Source organism: Agelaius tricolor, unplaced genomic scaffold (genome assembly GCF_023055355.1).
Source record: "Agelaius tricolor isolate 1412-34295 unplaced genomic scaffold, bAgeTri1.0.p SCAF_25, whole genome shotgun sequence".
Lineage (NCBI taxonomy): Eukaryota > Metazoa > Chordata > Aves > Passeriformes > Icteridae > Agelaius > Agelaius tricolor.
Window position 1 is genome coordinate 1,764,823 of NW_027269285.1, and position 22,578 is coordinate 1,787,400.

The following is a 22,578-nucleotide window of genomic DNA, read 5'->3' on the forward strand; positions in this document are numbered from 1 at the left end:
AGTGAAGTGAAAAGCAGAGTTCCTGTTCCTTCAGCTGTGGAGGTGTGTGGAGAGGTCAGCAGTGTCCTCGTGTTCACTTTCCACATCTTTTCCAACCCACACAGAGCTGTTTGCTCCTCCTGTGATCAGAGGATGCCCAATTGCATCTCTGGGTTCTTTCAGAGGCCTGGGCAATTCTCTTGTGTTCACAGGCTGAACACTCAGCATTCAGAACGGCACCAGTGGCTTCAGGGCAGAGCTCGCTGCATGTGTTACCCACAACAGGCAATGAGAATTGTCTCTCATTAACTCACTGGTGAACAGCCCACAGAATCCCAGAATCATTGAGGTTGGAAAAGACCTCTGAGACCATCAAGCCAAACCTTTGATCCACGCTTTGTGAACTAGTCCAGAGCACTCAGTGCCACATCCAGTCATTCCTTGGAGACCTTCCAGTGCCTGACCATGCTTCCCATGGAGAAATTCCTCCTGATGTCCAACCTGGACCTCCCCTGGTGCAGCTTGAGGCCATGTCCTCTGTTTGTGTCACTTGCTGCCTGGGAGAAGGGACCAAAGCCACCTGGCTGCAACCTCCATCTTACTCCTCAGGCCAGGAGAAGTGTCAGGATGAGAAGCTGGCCTTGGTGAGGGGTTTGTTCTCGCTCAGGTGCACACCATCCCCTGGGCTGGCTGCTGTTGTGCCAGCCACAGCTGCAGCCCTGAACTGGCACCAGCAGTGTGGAGCTCACCCACCCGGCCTCCCACGCGCTCCCTGCTGCAGCCAGTGCAGCTGGCACCTGGGTGCCCTGTGCTTGTCCAGACACAGCTCTGCCTGTCACACCCGCCCGCTCTGAATCACACCACGGGCCTGTGCTCACAGGCAGAACTCGCTGCAGGTCCTGCGCTTTAAACATTTCAAAAATAAATATCCATGAGTAATTTTGCATAAATGAGTAGTGCCAGTAGATTCACGAGGGAGACCTTTCTTCCCTAGGCAAGTCTAGGAAGTGTTTTAAAATAAACATATCCACCAGTTACCAGAAAACTCTGCTATAAACTGACAACTGTTTCTAAGAGGTTGTTGCCAGTTCTTGCATCTGTCCCCAGGATAACACAGGCTGCTTTGCTTTCATTCTCAAGACTACTTGGCTTTAAGTTGGAAGCAGACAAGCATGAACTCAGCATGGCCACAGCCTGCAATCCTCAGACTTCACCTTTCTGCTGGCCAGGGGCTTGGAGAACTGAATAAATTTATGACTCTTCCATAGCACATCTGTCTTAAGGAATCTGATTTAGAGGCTTATTCTCCAAAGGTTTGATGATTCATCACGTGTGATAGACAAGGAGAAATATGAAATATGGCCCATGTGTACTGCTGTAACTCCACTGACACTGGGCATCTATCATCAACTACCATTGGTATTCTACTCCTAAAGTATTTATATCCCATTATAGAATTCCTCACAATCTTTAAGTGTATTTCTCTTCCCAACGACTTTATGAGGTCAGGAAGAACTGTCACAGTCAGGAAAGGGAACACAGAGGGTGTTCTGCTCTAGCCTTGAAAGGAAGACTGACAAACTGAGCAGTTCCCTTCTCAAGCCATTGCCAGAACCCTGACCCAGTGCACTGCACTTCTTTCCATCTGCACCATGTTTGTTTGCTAATAAAAACTGATATCAAATGTCCCCCCTTGGAGACATCTCAGCTGGCAAAATACAGTATTCAGTGTGCTGGTCTGCAGGTTGGAGCTGAATTCGTTTGGTATCTTTGTACTTTCTTATGAAGTGTTGCTCTTATTATCTGCACCACAACCTCCAACAACTGCTTTATGAATTCATCTGCAGTTGAGTTTATCCTTCAGAGCATCACACTTTATCTCAGGTCTTCATTTATATTCATCAGTGGGGACGGAAGTAAAATTTAGCTTTAATTCAAAGGCTAATTTAGGTTTCAGTGTATGATTAACATTCCACAATTACTACCATCAAAGTCAAGCACATGCATAAGTCTCTGCAGGACTGGGGCCAAAACATTTTCAAGTATCCACTTATTCAATACATTTTATATAAAGAATTATTCTTATCTATTATTTATGCAAGGGCCTTAACTAGGTAAATCTTGACACAGCTAGGCCTCTCTCTCCATATAATCATTCCTCATCTTACTTTTCATCTGGTTTCTGCTCTGCCTTGTTATCTAATTCCTTGGCTATGAGCACAGTTCACTAACTGTAAATACAATTTAGTCTCAGAAGCAGCAGGGATATTCAGCAATCTCCACACCTAAGTCTTCAGGATAATGTGCAACAACTCCCAACAGGTAAGATCATCAGCTGTATAATTTGGTAAAATGAACAATTAAAGAGCAATCAACACTAAATAATAAAAAGCTCTGCTTTTAAATTATAAATTATTGCAACACATCCAGGAAAAATACCAGTTTTTCCATTAAATACCATCATTCAACTACAGCAAACAGAGTCCAGCTAGTCCACTCAGCCAAAGTGGAATCACCAAAACTTTAATACTATATTTCTGGCGTGCAATATATACATAATTAAACAGTTAAAAAACATGTACAAGTGCAGTATGCATAATGTAAAGGCAGCCTTGCTGTGGATTGTGTCTATCAGAATGTTCACAGCACCAGTCATAACATTCGCTAGCAAGAAAAACAGTAATTGATTTTTGTTAATAGCACTAATCAGGCATAGATGTGACAGCTTGTCCTGCCTTCCCACCCGCTCGGCCTCCATTCCTTGCTTTTCCCTGGAATCAGGGGGCTGCACAACCTTCCAGCAGCAGGGCACACTGGAGCCCTTGACCAGCAGCTTTGTGAACACCAGGCTGAGGTCAGTGAGCACAAAGAAGCCCAGCAGCAGCAGGCAGTGGGCGAGCACCCAGGTGCAGAAGGGCAGGTTGGCCGTGCGGCGGGACACAGGCTCCGTGCACGCCTGGCACAGCTGCAGCAGCGCCCACAGCACCAGCATGGCCAGGGCCAGCCCCCCGAGGGCTTCCAGCCAGCCCCTGACCGAGCTCCTGCGCTGCAGCAGCCACAGCCCCACCTGCACGCTCGCCAGGTAGATGGCCAGGTAGCCAAAGAGGGAAAACAGCCCCTCCCGGTTGGCATCGAGGAAGCCAAGCCGGGAGCCCCGGCCGTCGCTCCCGTGCAGGATGAACGTCTTCAGAGAGGTCGTGCTGAGGAGCAGCTGGTAGAGCACAGCCACAGCCAGAGCCACGAGCCAAGCCTTGTGTTTGGGGAATACGGCTAAAAGCAGAGAGGCTGCAAGTCTCACCAGCGCCAAGGTGAAGAAGAAGTTCCAGTGCACGCCGTACTCCGAGGTGTGCTCGTGGTACTCGATGGATTTGACGCTCAGCAGCCGCCCCACGCCGAGGGCAATCAGCGGCCACACAGAAAACACCTGCCTGGCCAGACTGGAGAACCTGGGCTGAGTCCCGTGAGGCTTCTGGCGAACCTCAGGGCAAACGAGAGCATTTCCAAAGATGAAGGCTCCCACCCCCAAATCCATGGCTCCGGTGCCATAGGTCTCGGCCTTGGCGTATCGCCGGGGGTACTGCGGGAAATCCACGGCCAAAATGCTGATGGATGTCAGCACGTTGACATAAACACGGAACACAGTTATTGCTGGAATGCACTCAGGGTCCAAGCGTGCCTTCTGGAATTCTTTTACAATTTGCCCAAAGGGCGCTCTGGCCTCCCGTTTTGTCTGGCTGTATATTTTGGAAAATATTCCGGCACAGAAGGCAGCAAGGATAACTGGTATGAAAAAGATGATTGGAGACAAGACAGTGCAGGAGAACACGAGAGGAGACACCAGCACCAGGAAGTCCAGCAGCAGGCTGTACTTCCTTGAGCTTACAGGTTTTCCATGGTGCAGGTAGTACAGGATCAGGAGGAGCCCTCTGCACAGCAGGCACAGCGGAGGAAGGGACAAGCCTGCAGAAATTTCCAGCAAACTCGTTCCGTTCAGGTTGCTGATAAAGGCTTCTTTCAGCTGTTTTTGGGACATTCTTCTTCCTTCCTCTGAAAACACAAAACGTGAACTTGAGGTAGCTTTGTAAAACGGGTCTCCAAACTCCTTAAAAATGAATTAGTTCATTAAAACAACATTGATTTCAGAAGTTACTGAGTTGCTTTTCAATTTAAAGAACACAGAGCAGCACTGGAGCTGGCCTGGGAAGCCAAGGACAGGCACAGCTTGAGGAAGCTCCAGCATTTTTCATCCTGCTGCGTTCCAACAAGATGCTTTGTACATTTCTGAGGGAGATCTCTAAAACATCAAATCCTCCGCTGAACATTCACATGGTGAATTACCTTACTGCTCTGTAGAACATACTTTGCCACATCCTCTATGGTGCACAGATTTGTAAAAACGTGATCCTACACAACTTTGTGCTGCCTGGTCAGTACCAGCAGCAGCTGCAGCCCTCAGGTGCCTTTTTACAGCAGGAGGACCCTGCGGGGTGGAAAAAGCGTGAATTAACCAGGGGTTCTGCTTACCGGGAGCGGGGCACGGATGGCGCTGAGGGGCCGGAGCCGGCGGGGCCCGCGGCCGCTCCGGGCCGGGCCGGGGCCGTGAGGGCGGCACAGGCGGCCGCGGTAAAGCCGGACCTGGTGAAGCGGGGCCCGGGTAAAGCGGGGCTGGGGTGGAGCCGGGCTCGGGTGGAGCCGGGCTCAGTAAAGCCGGGCCGCGTTCCCCGCCCGCACTTTCGCCGCTTCCGCAGCGCCCGAGCCCCTCCCCGGTTCCGCCTCCCCGGCCCGCCCGCCCGCCCCGCTCCGCTCCCGGCCCCGGCCCCGCTGCCGCCCGCGGTAAGTCCCGAGCCGGCCCTGCCCTCCCGTCCTGCCCGGTACCGCCTCAGCCCCGGCCCTGAGGGGACACCGCGGCCGCCACCCTGGGGTCCCGCCCGCCCGGGAGCTGCCACGGCCCGCCCGGGTCCCCGCGTGTCCCCGGTGTGTCCCCGGCGTGTCCTCTGTGTCACCCGCGTGTCCTCTGTGTCCCCCGGGATCTGCCGGCACAAAAGGCTCTGCAGGGATGGGTCTGACAGGGCTTTGGGCATGGGATCGCGCCCCGCGCTCCGAACTGACTCCAAGGGGTGTTTCCACGCCGGGTTAGGAAGGAAATTAGGGATGGAATAACAATGGAAGAGGAACTGAATAGGAATGGAATAGAGTGGAATTAGAATAGAATTAAAATGGTTAAAGTATAATAGAACAAAATTAGAATAGAATTAGAATGGAATAGAATAGAATTAGAATAGAAAAGGAATAGAAGTAATGGCAGGCTCAGCTGCAGGAAGGACAGAATTCTTCCTGGCGGTGTGACTGGAACCTCAGCGTTTATCACAGAAATTCAAAGGGCCTGACTCACCTTGGGCTGGCTCCCAGAGATTTTCAGAGGAAACAGGAAGGGGACAGCACAAACTTCTCCGAGTCACTCCCCTTCTCAAAGCTCTGGCTTCTCTGGCACTCTCAGACCCTCAGATCTGCCCTGTTTCTCCAAACAGGAGGAATTTAACAAGTAGTTGCAGTTTATTGCCAATAAAACTTGCTTTATTAAAGAAAAGCAAAGCATTTTAGTCCTGATGGAAGGGAAGATACACAATTCCCTCCAAAAAAATCTTTATTTGCAGGGCAGCAGCGCATGGCCGTCACTCTGGGTAGGATTTCCAGCTCTGGTGTTACTTGTGCTCCACTGGGATCAGTAATCCTGTCTGAAGTCTTTGGGATTTGCTCGTGGAACCCACTGGAGAATGACATGCCCAGAGCTATCTTTATCTAAACTCCTTTTTGTTTTCTTTATTTGAGCATTCTCCAGTGTGATTTGAATGAAGTACCCTAAAGTAAAGGCCCTCTCCAGTGTTCCCGTCCACAGGCCTGGACAAGATGCCAAAGCAGGTAAAAAGAAAAGCAGGAATTGTGTGTGCTAATTAAATGTTACTGCCAGGAGAGAATTCTTGGCTTATTTCCACACAGTCAAGATTAGGTAACTACTAATAAATATTCACCCCTGCTTCATTAATTGACTGGCCCTGTTTACTGTGGGTTTGAGCTGAATTAGAGATACCAGGCAGTGATTTTTGTGGTGCCCTGGGCTCTAACAGGGCAGGTGTTGATGCAGGCAGCAAGCACATCCTAAGGGTGTTTGTTCAGGAAGCTGAATGGACACGAGAGTTGGGATTTATTGTCAAATATTGTTTTACTTTTGGCTGAGCAGAGCAGCAGGACCAAGCCCTTCTTCAGGCCTTGCAGTCTCACAGTGGGTTTAACTTGCCTGGTGTGACACAGGGGCACGGGGGGAAAGGGGAATGGGCAGAAACTCCTCAGCCCATGCAGTGTTTCCTAATTGTGGTGTCTGTTCTCTGACAGCAGCAAGCTGCTTAATGCTCATTCAGAGGAGAATAACAGAAATCACTTGGATAGCAGGGCTTTACTGCGTTGCTAAGCTTTTTTTCCCCCTTACTGTATAAAATTCTATATCACTGGAAATGAAGTATTTATGCTGTCTGCAAAAGATAAAAATGCTCCTAAATGAGTAGCTTTTTTTGGGTTTTTTTTAGGAACATGCTAAGTGGGGTTTGCAGTGCATTTCCCCTATATTAATGAGCTCAGCTCACGTAGTGGGAATGCTGCTGACTGAATTTAGCATTTTCTGTATAAACAAGGTGATGCTGTCCATGGGTTAGCTTGTGGTACAGGTGAGCAGGGATAGTTTAGAGAACTTTCTGTCAAAGAGAAGGAGATAACAAGAGGAGTGTACAGAGTGCAGAAATCAGGACTGGCATCTTTTCCATTCTTCATTTTCTCTTCTAGCCTCTCCTTTCCCCAGCAATGGCAAACAGGTGCTGGAATCTCTCCTCTGGCTGGTTTTCCATTACATACAACAAGTGTGCCCTTCCAAATAATGTTTTCAAGGACATGGGAGCCCAGAGGCTGAGATTTGAATATTTTAAGTGATTCAAAGGGGACAAAACTTCAGCTAAGGCAGGGCAGCTCCTCTCCCAGCACAATTCCTGTGCCCTGGCTGTGATGTATGCACTCTGCAGCTTTCACCCTGAAAATGAGAGCCTCTGCTAGGAAAGCTGCGTTTGTTTTAGCCTGCAGGGGCTTCCAGCTGTACCTGCAGCCAGCCCTTCCTGCCTCCCTGAGCCCAGGGCATTGCTTGGATTGAGTGCATGGCATGCAGAGGCTGAGAAATGAGCCAGTTGCAAGAGCATGGTGTGTGTGTGTGTGTGCAGAGCTGCAGTGTGAGCCCAAGGCCACGTTCTCTGAGTGCCTTTGCTCACAGCCAGAACCCTTTTCTAACATCAGAGCAGGAGGAGGGCAGCTGGGAGGAGGAGCAGTTCTCACATCCTGGGGTCTGGCTCCTGCTGAGACTGAAATTCAGTGACATGGAAGCAGCAGAAGAGCTGGAGCAGGGGATGAGGTGGAAGTCCAGCTCTTCACCTTTCACTGGTGCTGACCTGACATCCCCTGCAGGAAAATGGCCAAAGGGAAGATTCCCTCATCCAGAATGACCTCAGTGAATCATTTGAAGAAGAAGTCAGAGCCTTCCTCGGTGATGAAGAGAAACTGCATCTTTTTGATGACCTCACCAAGGTGAACCCAGTGACAACCAGGACAGGTGAGCAGCCAGGGAGTGTCTGCTGAGGGGATCCCTTCCCTGCTGGCCACTGCCAGCTCCTGCTCACTGCATTAACACCATCAGCATAGGAGTTGTGTATATTACACCTGCAGCACTCTCTTGGTCACCTCATTCCCTATTAAACCTGACAGGGAACACACCTGAGACTCTTGTTACAAGCAGGCACAGCAAGGGTCAAACACACTTTGCAAAAGATGCTGACAGAAGGTGTTGCTTTTCAGTTCTGAAGTGTCTTCAAGCAAGATACAGAGTCAACCTGTTCTACACAAATGCTGGCTGCAGCCTGGTGGCTTTAAATCCTTTCCAGCCTTTCTCCTGCCTCTACTCACCTGAGCTCATGAGGGAATACCACGTTGCACTTTGTCCTCAGGTAACCCTTGTGTGTGAGATCACTGTCCTTCTGCAGAGCCCAGGTGTCCAACTGCTCCAAATTTATCTGAGAAAATACTCCCACAGGATAAACCCCATTTCTTGTGAAATATTAGCTCTGTTAAAAGAGCAGTGCTGTTTTCAGGTGAATGTGAGATGACCATTGCTATCCATTGGTGTTGAACTGTGTGGTTACTGTACTCTTAAAGATGAATATTCTCTTTCACTACCAGGATTTAAAACCTCACATCTTTGCAGTGGCTGAGCAAACCTACAGGAATGTCCAAAAGCAGATGGACCCTGTGAACCAGTCCATCATTGTGAGTGGAGAAAGTGGTGCTGGGAAGGTAAGGAAATGTTTTTCTGTGACATTGCTCTCAAGTTTTGAGCTCTGCCAGTGATTTGTAGTGCAGAGTAGTGCAGTGAATGAGCAAAGATGAATTAAAACCCCTCTGACACAGCACGTAGCCAATCTGCCCAGCACGACTCTCTTGAAATGTGTGTGAAGCATTAAGTGATTGCTGCAGCTAAACACACTCTGCTTAATATAGCAGCTCTTCAGGTGACATCTGTCATTTCTGGAGGGCTGGGTTTGAATCATTCAGCAGGAATTGCACCTGAGTCCATGCCTCAGCCTGGTCTGTCAGGGAGCTCAGCAAACCCTCTGTACACACTGGGAGCAGTGGGTTCAGCTCCTGCCCTGGCCCTCCTGTGATGCTCCATCCCTGCTAGGACCGTGCTGAGGGTATTTTAAAGCCCCAGAACAGGATGCTTTGCTGAATGTTAATGACTCCAAATCCATTCACATTCACTCCATCCCAAGGCAGTAGCTGTTCATCCTGGCTGAGCCTCCAGATGGTGACACCTCCATGGAGCACTCCCACTGCAGCAGCACTGAAATGTGTGTCTGTGGCACAGAGCTCCAAACCTGACAGTTCCTCTCTTTAGCCTCCCCTCCACCTGCACACTGTGTTTCCAGAAGGCAGCAGTGCTCCACTGCCATAACTGAGAAGATGTTAAAGAGCTTCTGTCACATCTCTCCCTTGCAGACCTGGACCTCTCGCTGCCTTATGAAGTTCTATGCCTCTGTGGCTGCCTCAGTTATCTCCCCAAAAGGCAACGAAACCGTGGAGAGGATAGAGAAGAGAGTGCTGGATTCCAACCCTGTCATGGAAGCATTTGGTAAATGTGGCTTTTTTAGCAGCAAACTAAAGTAATGGCCACTGTAGGAATTTCCCTTGTTCCCACACGAGTCTAAGCTATCTCTTGGTCCTCTCCTTAAAAACAAACTCTTCAAATAGTGGAGCTGTTCACAGAGCACCCCAAACACCTGTGTGTGCTGCCTGGCAGAGTGGGACCACTCTGACTGTTCTGTGTCTGCCACTGGCAATTTCACAGGGAACGCCTGCACCCTGCGGAACAGCAACAGCAGCAGGTTTGGGAAATACATCCAGCTCCAGCTGGACAGGTAAGAATCACTGGGTGAAACCTTACCTCTTGTCTTGGTCCTTTAAATCTTTATCATCTTGTTCCTTTAAGGCTTATCTCTGAAATCTGCCATAGAATACTGTATGTCTTTAGAGCGTATTTTAGTTTGCTGGCAGCTTAAACTGGTATTATTTTCCTTTCTGGGGTTTTTTTTTTTCCCCTGCAAGCTTTCACCCTAAAGGTCTCTAAAAGAGAGCAATGGAAAAACAGAGATGTAGTTAAGAACTCTGAATAAAATATGAACAAAACTGAAGGTGAACTGCAAAGTATTCAGTCAGTTGGTCTCAGAACAGCACAGCCCCTCTTGGATTCTGTGAAGAGGTTTTGTTGAAATCTTTGCTCTTTTTCCCTCTCCAGATTCCATCATCTGACTGGTGCTTCCATCCAGACTTTCCTTCTGGAGAAAACAAGAGTTGCCTATCAGGCCCCCAACGAAAGAAACTTCCATATTTTTTATCAGGTTTGCCTGCAGTTAATTTTGCTGGGTATTTCTGACACACAGCAGGGATGGAATCACCAGATTTAGCACAGTTGCAACTTTTAATAATTACCAGTTTCCCCGTCTCCCAGGCTTCCAAATTAAATCATCCTTCCCAGTACGTTATTCTTCACTGTCTGGGAGCTGTAAACACCAAAGGCAGAATTCAATTTTTACCTTGTTTTCTGCCTCCAGATCACAAAAGGTGCTACTGCAGAGGAGAGGCTGGAGTGGAACCTTCCAGAAGGGGCTGAGTACCGCTGGCTGCCAAATTCTGAAAGAAACTTAGATGGTAAAGATAAGCCTCACTAACTAATTAATCAATCCATTAATAATGGCTGGAACTTTAAAGGGAGGCAGGCAGAAATACATCCTGTTCCACCCTCTGCTCAGCCAACAGCAGATGTTTTGCAAAGCCACCTGCATTAATGGGGCTCTTTCTAAGTTTCACTTGGCACTATTAAGTCTTAAAGCTTAAAATCAGTCACCTGGCTTAAACCAGCTGGTTCTGGCCTGGCAAATTTGCATCTTTGTGGCTTTGTGTAGAAACTCTCTTGTCTTTGCATGTGCTTCACCTGACAGAAAAAACCAGTGGGTTTGTTCTGCAGCTTGTGTGGGGGATTTACCCAAAGAGCTGCCCTGCTCTGCACTGACCATTCCAGCTGGATTGGATGTGCTGAGATTGTTCTGCTTGCCCCTGTTGGTGTGCTTGGCCTGTTCAAGAGCACTGTTTGGCTTTTCAGAGGACTGCTTCGAGGTGACCAGAGGGGCCATGTTCCACCTGGGCATCGGCCGTGCCACGCAGAGCAACATTTTCAAGGTCAGCCACCCAGCAGGGACAGCAGGAGGCTGCTGAGGGTGCTGGGAACGTGTTCCCAGGGTGGGATTGCTGCTGGGATAAATCCCTGTCCCTGGCCAGAGCTGCTGCTCCTCACTGGAGAGCCCTCAGCCCCACACCAGCTGCACAGCCAAAGGTTAGACCAGAGCTAAAAGGCTGCACCTCTGAATTTCATTCTGCCTTCAGGAGCCGCAGCATTAGGGAAGCACACAGAAGTCTGGAATCTGTTTGCTGCCTTCTGTGCAGGAATGTGCAGGAGCTGGCCTGTCCCAGGCTAAAGGAGAGCTCAGGGGAGCCTGCCTTGGGGGGAGCTGTCCTGAAAAACTCCCTGATTGCATTGCAGGTGTTATCAGGCCTTCTGCACCTCGGGAACGTTCAATTCTCCAACCCACTGGATGAATCTCAGCCTTGTGAGCTGGAAGACAAAACCAAAGGTGAGGCAACAACCATGCCATGCTCCAGAGCCTTGTTAGCTCAATGCAGATGCCCAAGGGAAAGGATTAGAGAAGGGAAAGAATGGAGAGAATTCTTGCCTTTATTTAGTTAGTTAATTTAGATTTACTTATTATGTTTATTTCATTATTAACATTTCTTAAAATTTATTAAATTACCAAATTTTCACTTGAGTAATTTTAACTATTAAAATAGTTAATAATAACAATATTATTATTCATTAATTCCTTTTAACTACTAATAAGTCTAATTACTTTATTAATAACTTAATTTTGAAAATTAATAAGTTTGTTTAAACGGTATTGAATTTATTGCATTTTAAATTATTAAATCAATTTTGTTTAATTTAAATTCATTTATTTCAGAAAGAATTCCTTATTAAAGAAAAGAATTTGAACAATAACTCTCCTGCTGATAGGAGACATCAAGGCTGTGAGCAACCCAAAATTTAGGTGTGATTTTGTGAACAAACAAAAACCTAATGCTCCCCTGCCCTGAGAGATAATATCCTACCCTGACAGGTCAGGGCAACTGCAGCATTACCCAGTGATTTCAGGAGGATTATTGGCAGAACTGTGGCTCTTGTCTGTAATCTTACTCTGCCATCACAGGGCTGGCAGAAATCTGACCCAGAGGGAGAGCAGGGCTTTTCATATGAAAGCTTGGAAGTTTTCATGATAAAGCCCAAAAGGCAGTGACAACAAACCTGTTAAATTGCAGCAGAAATAGAGGGTGTTCTGCCTATCTTCAGGAGGCTTGTGGATCTGGATTTCCTTCAGAGATAAAGCTGCCCTGAATAGGGAAGGTTTCTGCTACAATTTCACATGCTCTGAACTCAAGCCACTTAATATTCAAATAATTTTGAGTGCAGCTCAGCTGAGAAAGATCTTAAATGCTTTGTCAGCAAATACTCATTCTTCTACACTTCCTTTCTATCCCCAAATCCCTGCTTTTTTCCTGGTCATGGCTGTTTGATTTGTCTGTCTGGATTTTGAGGTCCCTGCTCAAAAAGGGAAAAAGGGTGAAAGGGATGAAAGGGTGAAAAAGTAACAAAGACACACCTAGAGAGAAAAGTCAAATTCAGTGTGGCAAACTTCAGCTTTTGCTGGTATTCATTTTAAAGAGAGGACTCAGAATTCTAGGGGCACTCTGCGTCCAAATTAAGAGTTTTGCAAAACTTACTCCCAAGTTTGGGTAGAAAGATCCAAAATCCACATTTAATTTGGAGAGCTGATGGAAGTGGCATTTTCCTAACAATCTCTAGACCTTCCTTGCCTTCAGAGGTATGAACACAGCAGGTAACCTTGCACTGTTTGTTCTCCTGAACAAGAGTTTGTGAAGACCACGGGGGAGCTGCTCCAGATTCCCACTGAGGAACTCCTGGAATCTTTAAGGATTCGAACAATCACTGCTGGGAAACAGCAGCAGGTGTTCAAGAAGCCCTGCTCCAGAGCTGAGTGTGAGACCAGGAGGGACTGCCTGGCCAAAGTCATCTATGCCAGGTAAGGATGGCCTCATCCAGGTGATTTTTGGGAGGGAATGGGGAGGCCAGAGGGATTCACTTGCTGCTGTTTCATGGCAGCACATCAGAAATTCCTCTTCCTTCCGAGTGACACTGATGGAAACAGCAGTCAAAGAAACAATTCTGATTATTGCAAGCAAGCAGCTTCCAGCTAATCCCACTGTTGCTGTCTGCAGGTTGTTTGAGTGGCTGGTTTTGGTCATAAATGAAAACATCTACACAGATCCCTCAGTGTGGACCAGCTTCATAGGTCTGGATACCCCTCCCTGCTTTAACTCAGGGGCCAGCAGCCCTGCAAGCTGCTCCTAAACTAAAGCTCCCTGTCCTCCCACATTGCTTCCAGGTTTGTTGGATGTTTATGGGTTTGAAGCCTTCCCTGAAAACAACTTGGAGCAGCTCTGCATTAACTATGCCAATGAGAAACTGCAGCAGCACTTTGTAGCCCACTACCTGAAGGCACAGCAGGTAATACCCCAAACTGAAGATCAGATCTTCAATATCTGATTTAAAACAGCATCTTTTTGTCACTTCAGTTGCATTGCTGTGCCCGTGGTCAGATGGAGCCTTCAGTCAGTAATGGCACAGAAAGCAGAGGGAGGGAGCACTGTAAAAGAGAGGAGTGTGGGGCAGGTGGAATGGCCCAGCTCTGTCTCCTGGGGACTGGAAATCTGTTCCCAGCCCCACTGGATCTCTGCTTGCTTCTCCTCAAAGAGCTGAACACTTGAGACTCAATTCCTGGCCTAAGTGCAGCTTGAATTGAGATTCTCTTGGAAGTTTCTGCTCACAGCCATGAAGCATAAAGTCCCTAAGGAGTGGAGCTTCTGGGCTGAGCTTGGTGTGAAGGCAGAGCCCACCAGACCCCTGTCACCCCTGTCACCCACACCTGAGCACGTGGGACCTGGGGAGGCCTCCTCCCCCAGGGGCACAGCTCCCTGACCCCAGCCATGCAGGTGCCTTTAGAACAAAGCCCTGTGTGCTCCAGCTTTATCCCTGAGTAAGGAGGGACACAAATGCTGTTGTTTCACAGCAGAAAAGGTTTTTTTGCACTGTGCAGTCCCTCAGTGGTCACACACTGCTAATTCCAGCTCTCATCTGAGTGCCCTGCAAGGTGCAGAGTCCCTGCCAGGCTGCTGCTCTGCCCCTCCCCACTGCAGATCCATTACCAAAATGCTCTTTGCCAGTAACTGGAATCAGGGAAATGATTTTCTTGATGGCAGCAGCGTGCTGGCACCTCCTGCCTCACAGCAGGGTTTTGTCAATTTATTCAGGAGTTAAGTATTTCTTTGACTGCCATTTGTGCTTTGCTATTGCCAGGCTGCTTTCCCTGCCTGCCCTGGTCAGCATGCCAGGGATTAATGGTCAAGGAAGATGGAAAGCAAGTTCAGGCACACAATTGCTTTGCTTGAAATGGCTCCATGACCTCTGTTTATAGCACTCCTCCCACTCACTGCCTGCCCTCTTACCTCTGGATCTGGCTGTCCCCCAAACCACTTAAATGCCATTAGTGGCTGTGCTGAGCAAGCTTTTGGCAGGAGGCTTTTCAAATAACTGCCCAGAGCTTGTGCTTGTTAAACACTGCTGACAGTTTGTCCTGTAATTCAGCATAAATATTGTACCAATTATTCCAACCAGTATCTCCCTGCACTTCCTTTCAGATCAGGCTTTGCTTTAAATGGAGCTCAGGCAGTAAAGCCTGGCACACAAAGGTTGGGCTGGGGCTGTGGCCCAGTCCAAGGAAGGAGTTCTGCTTGTTTCCTTGTCCTTCAGGGAAAATCTCAGCACAGCCAGGAGAGGCTTTGTGTGACTGTGGCCTTTGTTTGCTCTCTAAAGCAGCCTTGCAGCTCTGATAAATCCACGGGGTTCCCAAATCCTCAGATAAATTGTTCCAGCAGGTTCTGATCCACACCCAAAAGCTACCTGGGGGAGGAAATGCTCATCTGGGTTGTTTTTATTCTCAAGCTTGGTGTTGACCTGGAGCTGAGCTGGGATTAACTCCTCAAACAGGACCTGGATCAGCTGCCCAAGGCACAGAGCTCTGAGCTCTGGTGCCCTCTGCTGCAGAATAACCCCTTCCCTCTTCCTTCAGGAAGAATATGCAGCTGAGGGCCTGCAGTGGTCATTCATAAACTACCAGGATAACCAGAACTGCCTTGACCTGATAGAGGGAAATCCTCTCAGCATTTTTTCCTTGCTGAATGAGGTAAGTGTGATCTCAACCCCTCATTTTTGGGCCCAGGTTCCTGCCTTTGTCCCATGCCACCAAAGAAAACACAAACAGTAAATTAATAGAAAACCTGTCAGCTATAAAATTTCTGCAGGGCTTCAGTTTCACAAAATCATGCCAGTGCTTCCTCCTGTTCTGAGCTGTCTTTTTCCCTCTGATCCTGGATATTCTGATTCAAATATGAAGCCTCAATTACTTCTTTCCTCCCCAATATTTCAGGCCTTGCATACTCAAAGCAGCTCTAAAGGTAAAATTGCTACCATTTGTATGTGAACTGTTGTAGCTTTAGAGTCAGTTCTTTGTGCCAAACAAGAGATGCTGCAGCTGTGTGTCCTTGCAGGAGTGTCGCCTGAACAGAGCCTCCAACACTGACCTCTTCCAGACCAGGATTGAGAAAGCCTTGTCCAGTAATCAGTGTTTAAGTCGAGATAAATTTAGTAAGAAGCCCAACTTTATCATTTCACATTATGCTGGCAAAGTCTGCTATCAGCTGGCAGCAATGGTGGAGAAAAATAAGGTAGGTGTTTGCAGAAAGAGCTGTTTAAAAAAATCTTAAAATTATCCTACAGGCCTAAAGTGATTTAAATCAAACAAATATACTTTTGGACATACCTTGCTGCAAATAAATCCTTCAGGCCATGTGAAACTGGGTGATCTCTGAACCACCACTGGCACCAGCAGATGCTTTGTTACGCCCTTGAGCTGGGGTTGAAGTGAACCATCACCATATCAGGGTTTCTTCCATTCCTGGGGGATGCACAATTGTTAATGGCATCAGGGCATTTTTATAACTACAAATACAGCACTTAATTCCCCAAAAAATTCAGATAAATTTATGAGAAACAAGAGCTGGGCTTAACTGCTGAAAGTGCTCAAAGTACTCAAATTTTGGCCATCAGGGAATAAGTGAAATGTGAAATAGTCTGCAGAGAGCAGGGTCCCTTCTCAGCTCTGATACCCCCAGCAGTTATGGCAAGTGTTATTATTTATTTGGCAATAAAACTCCATCTCTTAATTCAAAGGAATATTTCTAATGCCTGCTGCAGTCTGTCCTTCAGGGATTAAACCACTCCTGAGAGCTGGAGCTCACTCAGGCTGTGTAACAAGAGCAGTGATAGGAGCAGTTGTACATTTGCCTGGATTTGCTGAATGTTCAGCCAAACATTGTTTTCTGTTCCTAAATCTGACTGTGAATGAGTGCACATCATCAGATTTGAAACTGCAGCTGTGGTCACATCAAATCTGGCATCAGAAATTCTGCTCTATCTCTAAATGTGGAATTCTTAGTTATTTTCAGAGATGCAGGTGCCTGCCAGGCCCAGGTACTGACAGGTCATGTCTGCTTGCAGGATGCTGTTCCACCAGAGCTGGTCCACGTTTTGCAGAACTCAAAGGATCCTTTGCTTCAAAAATTATTTCCTGTGACAGAAAAGAACCAAAATAACACCAAAACCCAGAACAGAGCAGCTGTTGTTACAGTGGTGTCCAAGTTCAAGGTACATCCTATTCAGGTTTCTGCTGTCATTTTGGAAACTTGCTGGATTTACCATCATCAATTTGATGAAATGCATCCACAGAGTGGATCCTGTGCTCTGTAGAAGTGCTCTAACACTGAGTCTGTAAAGCCACCCTTGCCCAGAGCAGCTCCATGGGGTGGGTGGTCGATCCCTGAGGAGAGGAGCCCTGCTGAGCCCTGTGTTTGTTCCTGCAGAGCTCCCTGGAGCACCTGATGGAGATTTTGAGCAGAACCACCCCCCATTACATCCGCTGCATCAAGCCCAACGCTGACTGCAAGGCCATGACCTTCAGGAGAGAAGAGGTAACTCCTGCAGAGCCTTCCCCAGGCCTCTGCACTGGCTTCCTTAGGACCTTGAGTCACTTGCAAAGCTTTTAGCACAGCACCTTTTGAAGCAGCTCTTTCTCCTCTGAGATAAGCACCCTTCCAGAGTCACTGAGGTGCTTGTCCCAAACAGCTCCCAAGCACAGCAGCTCTCCCAGCTGCACCTTGCTTGTGGCTGGGGTGATTGATTTGGGGTATTTGGGGTGCTGCCCTCCCAGCCCTTCCAACAGCAGCCCTGGGCACGCAAACACCTTCAAAACAAAACTGTGCTCCTTCCTGGAGTCCAGGAAGCTGAGAAGCTTTGGGAGCAGAGCAGCAGATGCTAAAGCTGTAACTAGAGAACCTCATCTGATGGGCAGGGAGGCTTTAAACACCCATGGAATCTGCTGAGCATGGAAATGCCAGCACTGAGCCTGGAAATACCAACACTGGCTGTGGATGCCCAGGACAGGGCACACAAGGAGCAGCTTCCACAAGAGTCAGCTTTGCCTAAACCATCTCAATTTGTGCCTCAGGTTCTCAGCCAGCTCCAGGCCTGTGGGATAGTGGAAGCCATCACCATCAGTGCAGCAGGTTTCCCAGTCAGGTAAGTCCAGCCTCTTCAGCATTTCTAATACATTTCTATAGCTTTTAGTGGAATTTAGATATTCAGAAGAGCTTATAAGCAGGAAACCCAAATATTTTGCACCATCAGCAATATCCAAGCACAATTCCTGTCCTGGCTTTGCTGCTGTTACTGGGAAATCTGAATTTCTTCACAAGTTCTGTACATTCTGGCCTGTTTGACCATTCAGGCATCAGTCTGTTTGCATCCCATGCACTGGATCCACAAAGCCATTCTGGAATTTTCCCCCTTCATAGGCTGAGTTATTACCATTCAGCAAAAAGGATCAGTTATTTACAGTAATGGTTCTTGCCTGGAATTCACTACACATTTTGTCTCCCAGGATCCCTTTCCAAAGTTTCACTGAGCGCTATGAACTGCTGAGGAAATCCTGGGGCTCCAGCAAAAAAAGAGTGTGGGATAAAAGCAACTCTCATCCTGCTGAGAAAAAAGGTAAGTTTCTTTAGGTGATCCCTCTGCCATCAAGTAAAATTGTCACTGCACCCATTTGGTATCACACAGATCAGGTAATTACTGTATTCACCACTATTCTGAAATATTTCTTTAACCTATCACCAACCTGAGTTTCTAATTTGCTTAACCTTTAAAATCTTACCCCTCACTGCTGGTTTTCTGTGTTCCTCCTGGGTGGAACAGTCACAGTTTCAGTGGTGTCTGGGGTTCCCCTCACCCAATATAATTTGATTTAGAATTGATTCTTTAGTAGACTTGAAAGCCACTTACCTTTTGCTTTATTTTCCTTCTCCTTCCTTTCTTTCCCCCCTCCTTGTTTCCTTGCTGAATCACTGACCTTCCAGCTTACCTGGACTCTGCTGCTTCTTGCACCTTTTGCTCTCTTCTCTTTTTCTAAGCAAGAGTGAGGATGGACTTTAACAAACACAATCCAGCCCACAGGTAATGCCTTTGCAATGAGCTCCTGAAAGGAGGAGCTCATCAGGTGGTTACATTTAATATTAAAGGTTATTGCAGCCCCTTTCTGTGCCCCAAATGAATCCCCTCTTCACCCAGTGGGTCAGTTCAACAAGCAGCAGCTGTGGGAAGCAGGACCAGCCTGTTCAGATGAGTAAAAATTGGTGGAAATCTGTTCACTCTGTGGAAATGGGGTGAAGCAAGGAAGTGCAGGCTGGAAAATTACTCACACAGTGGATCTTTCCCCTTCAATTACAAACCCATTAACTGCAAAGCCTCTTTGTGATGGGTTTTTAGTCCTTTTTATCTTGAGGGGGTAATAAGCTGCAAACAAAGCAAAACAATTGCCCAAACACAGGGATGAGCTTTTGGTTCCCTTATCAGCCCAGCCCCATGAACACCATCAGAGCCACCAGATGTCTTCCTGTAAGCAAGAATTGCTTCTATTTGTTTCCAGGACCTTAAAATGCTCTCATCTCCTTAGAAATATTTATAGCAGAAAAGCAAACAGTATCCAGGATGGAATAATGCAAAACCCATCCAGCCCTGTGCGTGCAGGAACTCCTGCAACAATCTCTTGTTCCAGGTCTGAATTAAGTTGGTCTCTATTTCCAAAGGGATTCATCTGGCTGAGCTGTTTGTAATGTAAAAAATTGTGCACTGTGTCCCAGAAATGGCTTTAATAACCTGTAATTGCTGCCATAAATTCCTGCTCAGTACAGGACCCCATAGCTGCTCCCAGTGCCCTGTGACAGCTGCACAATTGTGTAGAATTTGCTTCCCCTTCCTGCACTTTTCAGTACATCAAGGCTACAATTCCCTGCCTTTTGTTCTTTGCTCCCACAGCTTTGAGTTTTGAGTATTTAATGGGATTTTCTTAGCACTGAGCTGCTCAGTCTATTCCTAATGGCATTGCTGCTGCTTTCTCCTGCTTCCATGTGGGATGTTTGGAGTGGGAGAACACCTGAGCCCTCCCTGGCTCAGCCTAGATCTGCCCCAAATGAGTTTTACCTATGGAGAACACAGGTGATGACAGAGGAGAAGGCAGCACCCAGGCACAGCCCAGTTTAAACACCCCACACTGGTTTGCTGCTTGCTGGCACCGGGTGCAATTTGTGCTGTCACATTTTAGCCTTAAACACAGCAGGATCAAGTGCTCTCAGCCATCCCCCCTTGCTGCAGGTGTTTCCCATTAAGTGGCCAAGAAATCTCAGTGCAAAGACAATAATGCCCTGACCCCAATTCCAAATGTTGTGGTGCCTCCTCCTCAATGTTTCACTTCCAGGTGAGACTGCAGCGATGGGTGATGACAAAGCACCACGTGCTGCTGTTCTGGAGATCCTCCAGGATGCTCTCAGGGGACAGAGCCCTGCTCAGGCAGCAGGGGATGGAGCAGGAATCCCCTCAGTCTTCTGTGGCAAAACCAAAGTGTTCCTGGCCAATTCCCTGGTAAGTGCTGTTCCTTGGCTGATGCCTCTGGAGTGCTCCTGTCTCAGGGCTATTCTAGCACAGACAGAGGCAAAACTCCTGCCCAGCCAGTGTGACCAGAACTGGGCATTTTCCATCCAATTATTAAACTCAATCAAGCACCCATGAGAATCCAGCTCTGCAGAGCACTTTGGGTAATGGCCTCTGTGTTGGACAAGGAGCTGCACTTGTGTCAGAGTTCCAGTAAAGGTGGCAGCTTTCCTCAGCTCCACAGGACAGATTTGGCTGGGAAAGAGGGGAAGGAGTCAAATGCACTCCTGCCAAGCTTGCAGCCCCTTCAGTGGAGCTGGGTATGAACCTGCTGCTGCTGGCTCCACATTCCTCCCCAAGAACTTCCATTTTCATTTCCATGTTACCTGAAAAGCACCAAGGAGGTGCTGTCACTTCCCAAGCCCAATCCAGCAGTCACAGGACACTGGAATGAGGCTGTGGTCCCCTGGGCAAACACCAAGAGGCTGTAAAAGAGGGAAGAGCTGTGAGCACAATTCCATCCCTAACTCCAGGCTCCTGTTCCCCACTGCAGCTGGAGCTCCTGGAAGCCAGGAGAGCAGAGGTGTTAAATGAGAAGGCATTTTGCATCCAGTGCTGCTGGAGAAGATTTAAAGAGAAGAAAACAGCAAAGGAGAAACGCTCTGCAACTCTCATCCAAGCAGGTGACTTGTGGGATGGGGCTGAAATAACAGGGCAAGGCACATTTCCAGTCACTCTGGGGCATTACAGTGGCACAAGTGGCCAAGTGCCACTCCCCAGAGATTCTGAGCACTCAGGTTTCTCTCATTGCATCCCCAGCTGTTCGCTCCTGGCTGGCCAAGAGTCGCTTCCAGAGGCTGCGCAGGGCTGCCCGCGCCATCCAGCGGGGCTGGAGGAGGTGGAAGGTGAGTCTGGCCACAGGACAGCACTGAAAGGAGCCTGAGGCTTCTTGGGGTCTGAGAAAGAGTAACAGCTCTGAGAACTGCAAACCCAGTGCTCCAGAAAACTCTTCTCCAGCTCAAGAGCAGGTGCCAGTCCTGTAGAGCTGCTTCTGGCTCAACCTGTAGAATAAACTCATTCCTTACCTGCCTGGAAACTGGGGCGTGCTGTCCTTCCAGACTCCCTGTTTACAGACTCAGCTCTGCAGTCCTGAGTCGTGCCCAGGACATTTGAGAATTGCTGTTGCTGTTGTTGTGTCTTTCAGGCAAAAGCGGCCGCGCTGGCAGCAGCAGAGCTGGACGAGGGGGAAGGAGAGGAGCTGCCAGCCCCCGGAGCTGCCCTGGCCCCTGGAGCTGCCCTGGCCCCTGGAGCTGCCCTGGCCCCCGGAGCTGCCCGTTCCCTGGGCACAGCGTGGGCCCTGCAGGCAGCTGTGCAGCTCTGGCCCCTGGGGCTGGTGCTGGCTGCAGCCCCTGGCAGTGCCACGGGGCCCCGGCGGGCGCTGGCGCTGCTGGGCTGCCTCAGGGGGCTGCAGGAGAGCCCCAGGGGACACCTGGGCTGTGGCATCGCCTCCATCAGAGCCCTCCCGCAGGTACCCACCCCTCCCTCCTGTCTGCAGCTTGGGAACAGGCTGGGGTGGCATCTCCCACTGCCTGGCACTGCCTTCCCTCAGAAACTGCACTTACAAATCACCTTCGGGTCTGGGGGGGGAACATTTTTGTGTTGGCATCGAATTCTGTGTGCAGAAACTGCCACAGCTGCTGCAAGGGCAGTGCTGAGCACTCCAACCTCCAGAGTGGGACCTGATCTCAGTCCAGTTCAATGCTGGCAATTCTGTAGTGACCATTTCTCTTCAGTCCATTTGTGGGGACTCCTCTGTCCCCAGTGGGTCACACACTCCAGAGCTAAATGTGAGTAACAAAACCAGCTGCACATCTGGCTGAACTCTCCCCCTCTTGTCCCTGCAGGGCCCTGTCAAGTTCCACTGCAGGAGGTCCCCCCTGCACTTTGCCAACGTCAGCCCCCACACGGAGGCGTTTTCCACCACGGGCCTCAACCAGATCCTGCTGGACAGACAGGAGCTCCTGCCCACATAGCCCTGCCCTGGCCTTGGCCTCCAGGGGGGCTCTCTGCAAGCTGCTGCTTCCAAATCGCTCAGTGTCCACTCCTGCTGCTACCTCAGAGCTTCCACAGCGCTGCCTTGTACTTACAGCGTGAGGGAGAGGGACACACCTCATCATGCACATTATAATAACCTTAGAATAACATTAAATTACATTTACTGTGGGTGGGGGCAGCTCCTGCTCCCCCCCCACATTACAGGAAATATCAACACTATGGGAACAAATCAATTCCAACAGATCAGGTGCTTGAAGCAATGAATACTTGAACTGGACTGCCTGCAGCAGGCAGAACGAGCAAATAATAATGCCAATAAATATTCCTGATTCCTGCATCCGTCCTGACTGAGCACCAGTGTCCCCAGGGGGGTGAGGAGCAGCCAGCTGCAGCACCAGGGGCAGATGTCTCAGGGAAAAGCAAGGCTGGGCTCTTGCTTTTATCTACAGAACCGAAATCAGTGAGCTCTCAGAGCTGCCAGGTGTGTGCAGAGCTCCCCAGACAGCACCACCCTGCCCAGGGGTGCTCTGAACCCTCCCTTTGTTGCTCGTGGATCTTGAAAATGTTCAGCTGCTCTGTGTATGTCATTTAAAATAAACTGCTCAATGCCTTGTCAAGGTGTCTGACCCTTCCCAACAACCTTCAGCCAACAAAACCATTTCAGACTACTTTAC

The 22,578-nt window shown here is 48.7% G+C and overlaps 2 protein-coding genes across 8 annotated transcripts; one reads left to right on the forward strand and one right to left on the reverse strand.

Moving 5' to 3' along the window:
• Window positions 1–2,302: 2,302 nt before the first annotated feature.
• On the reverse strand, window positions 2,303–4,731 carry PIGW (phosphatidylinositol glycan anchor biosynthesis class W). Of its 2 annotated transcripts, none has more exons than XM_071448064.1 (2): window positions 4,504–4,731; window positions 2,303–4,026 (listed from the first exon to the last, which is right to left on the reverse strand). In XM_071448064.1, the coding sequence occupies exon 2, from the start codon at window positions 4,010–4,012 to the stop codon at window positions 2,492–2,494; it is 1,521 nt and encodes a 506-aa protein (XP_071304165.1). In that variant the 5' UTR covers window positions 4,013–4,026; window positions 4,504–4,731; the 3' UTR covers window positions 2,303–2,491. The 2 variants fall into 2 exon arrangements, with proteins under 2 accessions (XP_071304165.1, XP_071304166.1); XM_071448065.1 differs by lacking the exon at window positions 4,504–4,731 and adding an exon at window positions 4,318–4,473.
• Window positions 4,732–4,769: 38 nt separating this feature from the next.
• MYO19 (myosin XIX) lies at window positions 4,770–22,521 on the forward strand. Of its 6 annotated transcripts, XM_071448067.1 has the most exons (25): window positions 4,770–4,812; window positions 5,809–5,898; window positions 7,480–7,624; window positions 7,867–8,015; window positions 8,248–8,361; window positions 9,064–9,196; window positions 9,413–9,482; window positions 9,860–9,962; window positions 10,176–10,272; window positions 10,724–10,800; window positions 11,162–11,252; window positions 12,602–12,773; window positions 12,970–13,043; window positions 13,137–13,258; window positions 14,880–14,993; window positions 15,358–15,534; window positions 16,367–16,513; window positions 16,729–16,836; window positions 17,373–17,443; window positions 17,805–17,914; window positions 19,677–19,840; window positions 20,403–20,532; window positions 20,669–20,754; window positions 21,054–21,377; window positions 21,754–22,521. In XM_071448067.1, exons 2-25 carry the CDS (start codon window positions 5,887–5,889, stop codon window positions 21,880–21,882), a joined length of 2,919 nt encoding a protein of 972 aa, XP_071304168.1. In that variant the 5' UTR covers window positions 4,770–4,812; window positions 5,809–5,886; the 3' UTR covers window positions 21,883–22,521. The 6 variants fall into 6 exon arrangements, 5 of the variants coding, with proteins under 5 accessions (XP_071304168.1, XP_071304170.1, XP_071304169.1 ...); XM_071448069.1 differs by lacking the exons at window positions 20,403–20,532; window positions 20,669–20,754; window positions 21,054–21,377; window positions 21,754–22,521 and adding an exon at window positions 18,280–18,376 and having other exon boundaries at window positions 19,677–19,812; XM_071448068.1 differs by lacking the exons at window positions 20,403–20,532; window positions 20,669–20,754; window positions 21,054–21,377; window positions 21,754–22,521 and having other exon boundaries at window positions 18,280–19,819.
• Window positions 22,522–22,578: the final 57 nt, after the last annotated feature.

Excerpts from the sequence above, each read along its gene's own strand:
- PIGW (XM_071448064.1), bottom strand. The coding sequence starts at position 4,012 with ATGTCCCAAAAACAGCTGAAAGAAGCCTTTATCAGCAACCTGAACGGA.
- MYO19 (XM_071448067.1), top strand. Across the intron at positions 10,801-11,161 it reads CGCAGAGCAACATTTTCAAG|GTGTTATCAGGCCTTCTGCA; the intron begins GTCAGCCACCCA and ends ATTGCATTGCAG. Across the intron at positions 20,755-21,053 it reads GGGGCTGGAGGAGGTGGAAG|GCAAAAGCGGCCGCGCTGGC; the intron begins GTGAGTCTGGCC and ends TGTGTCTTTCAG.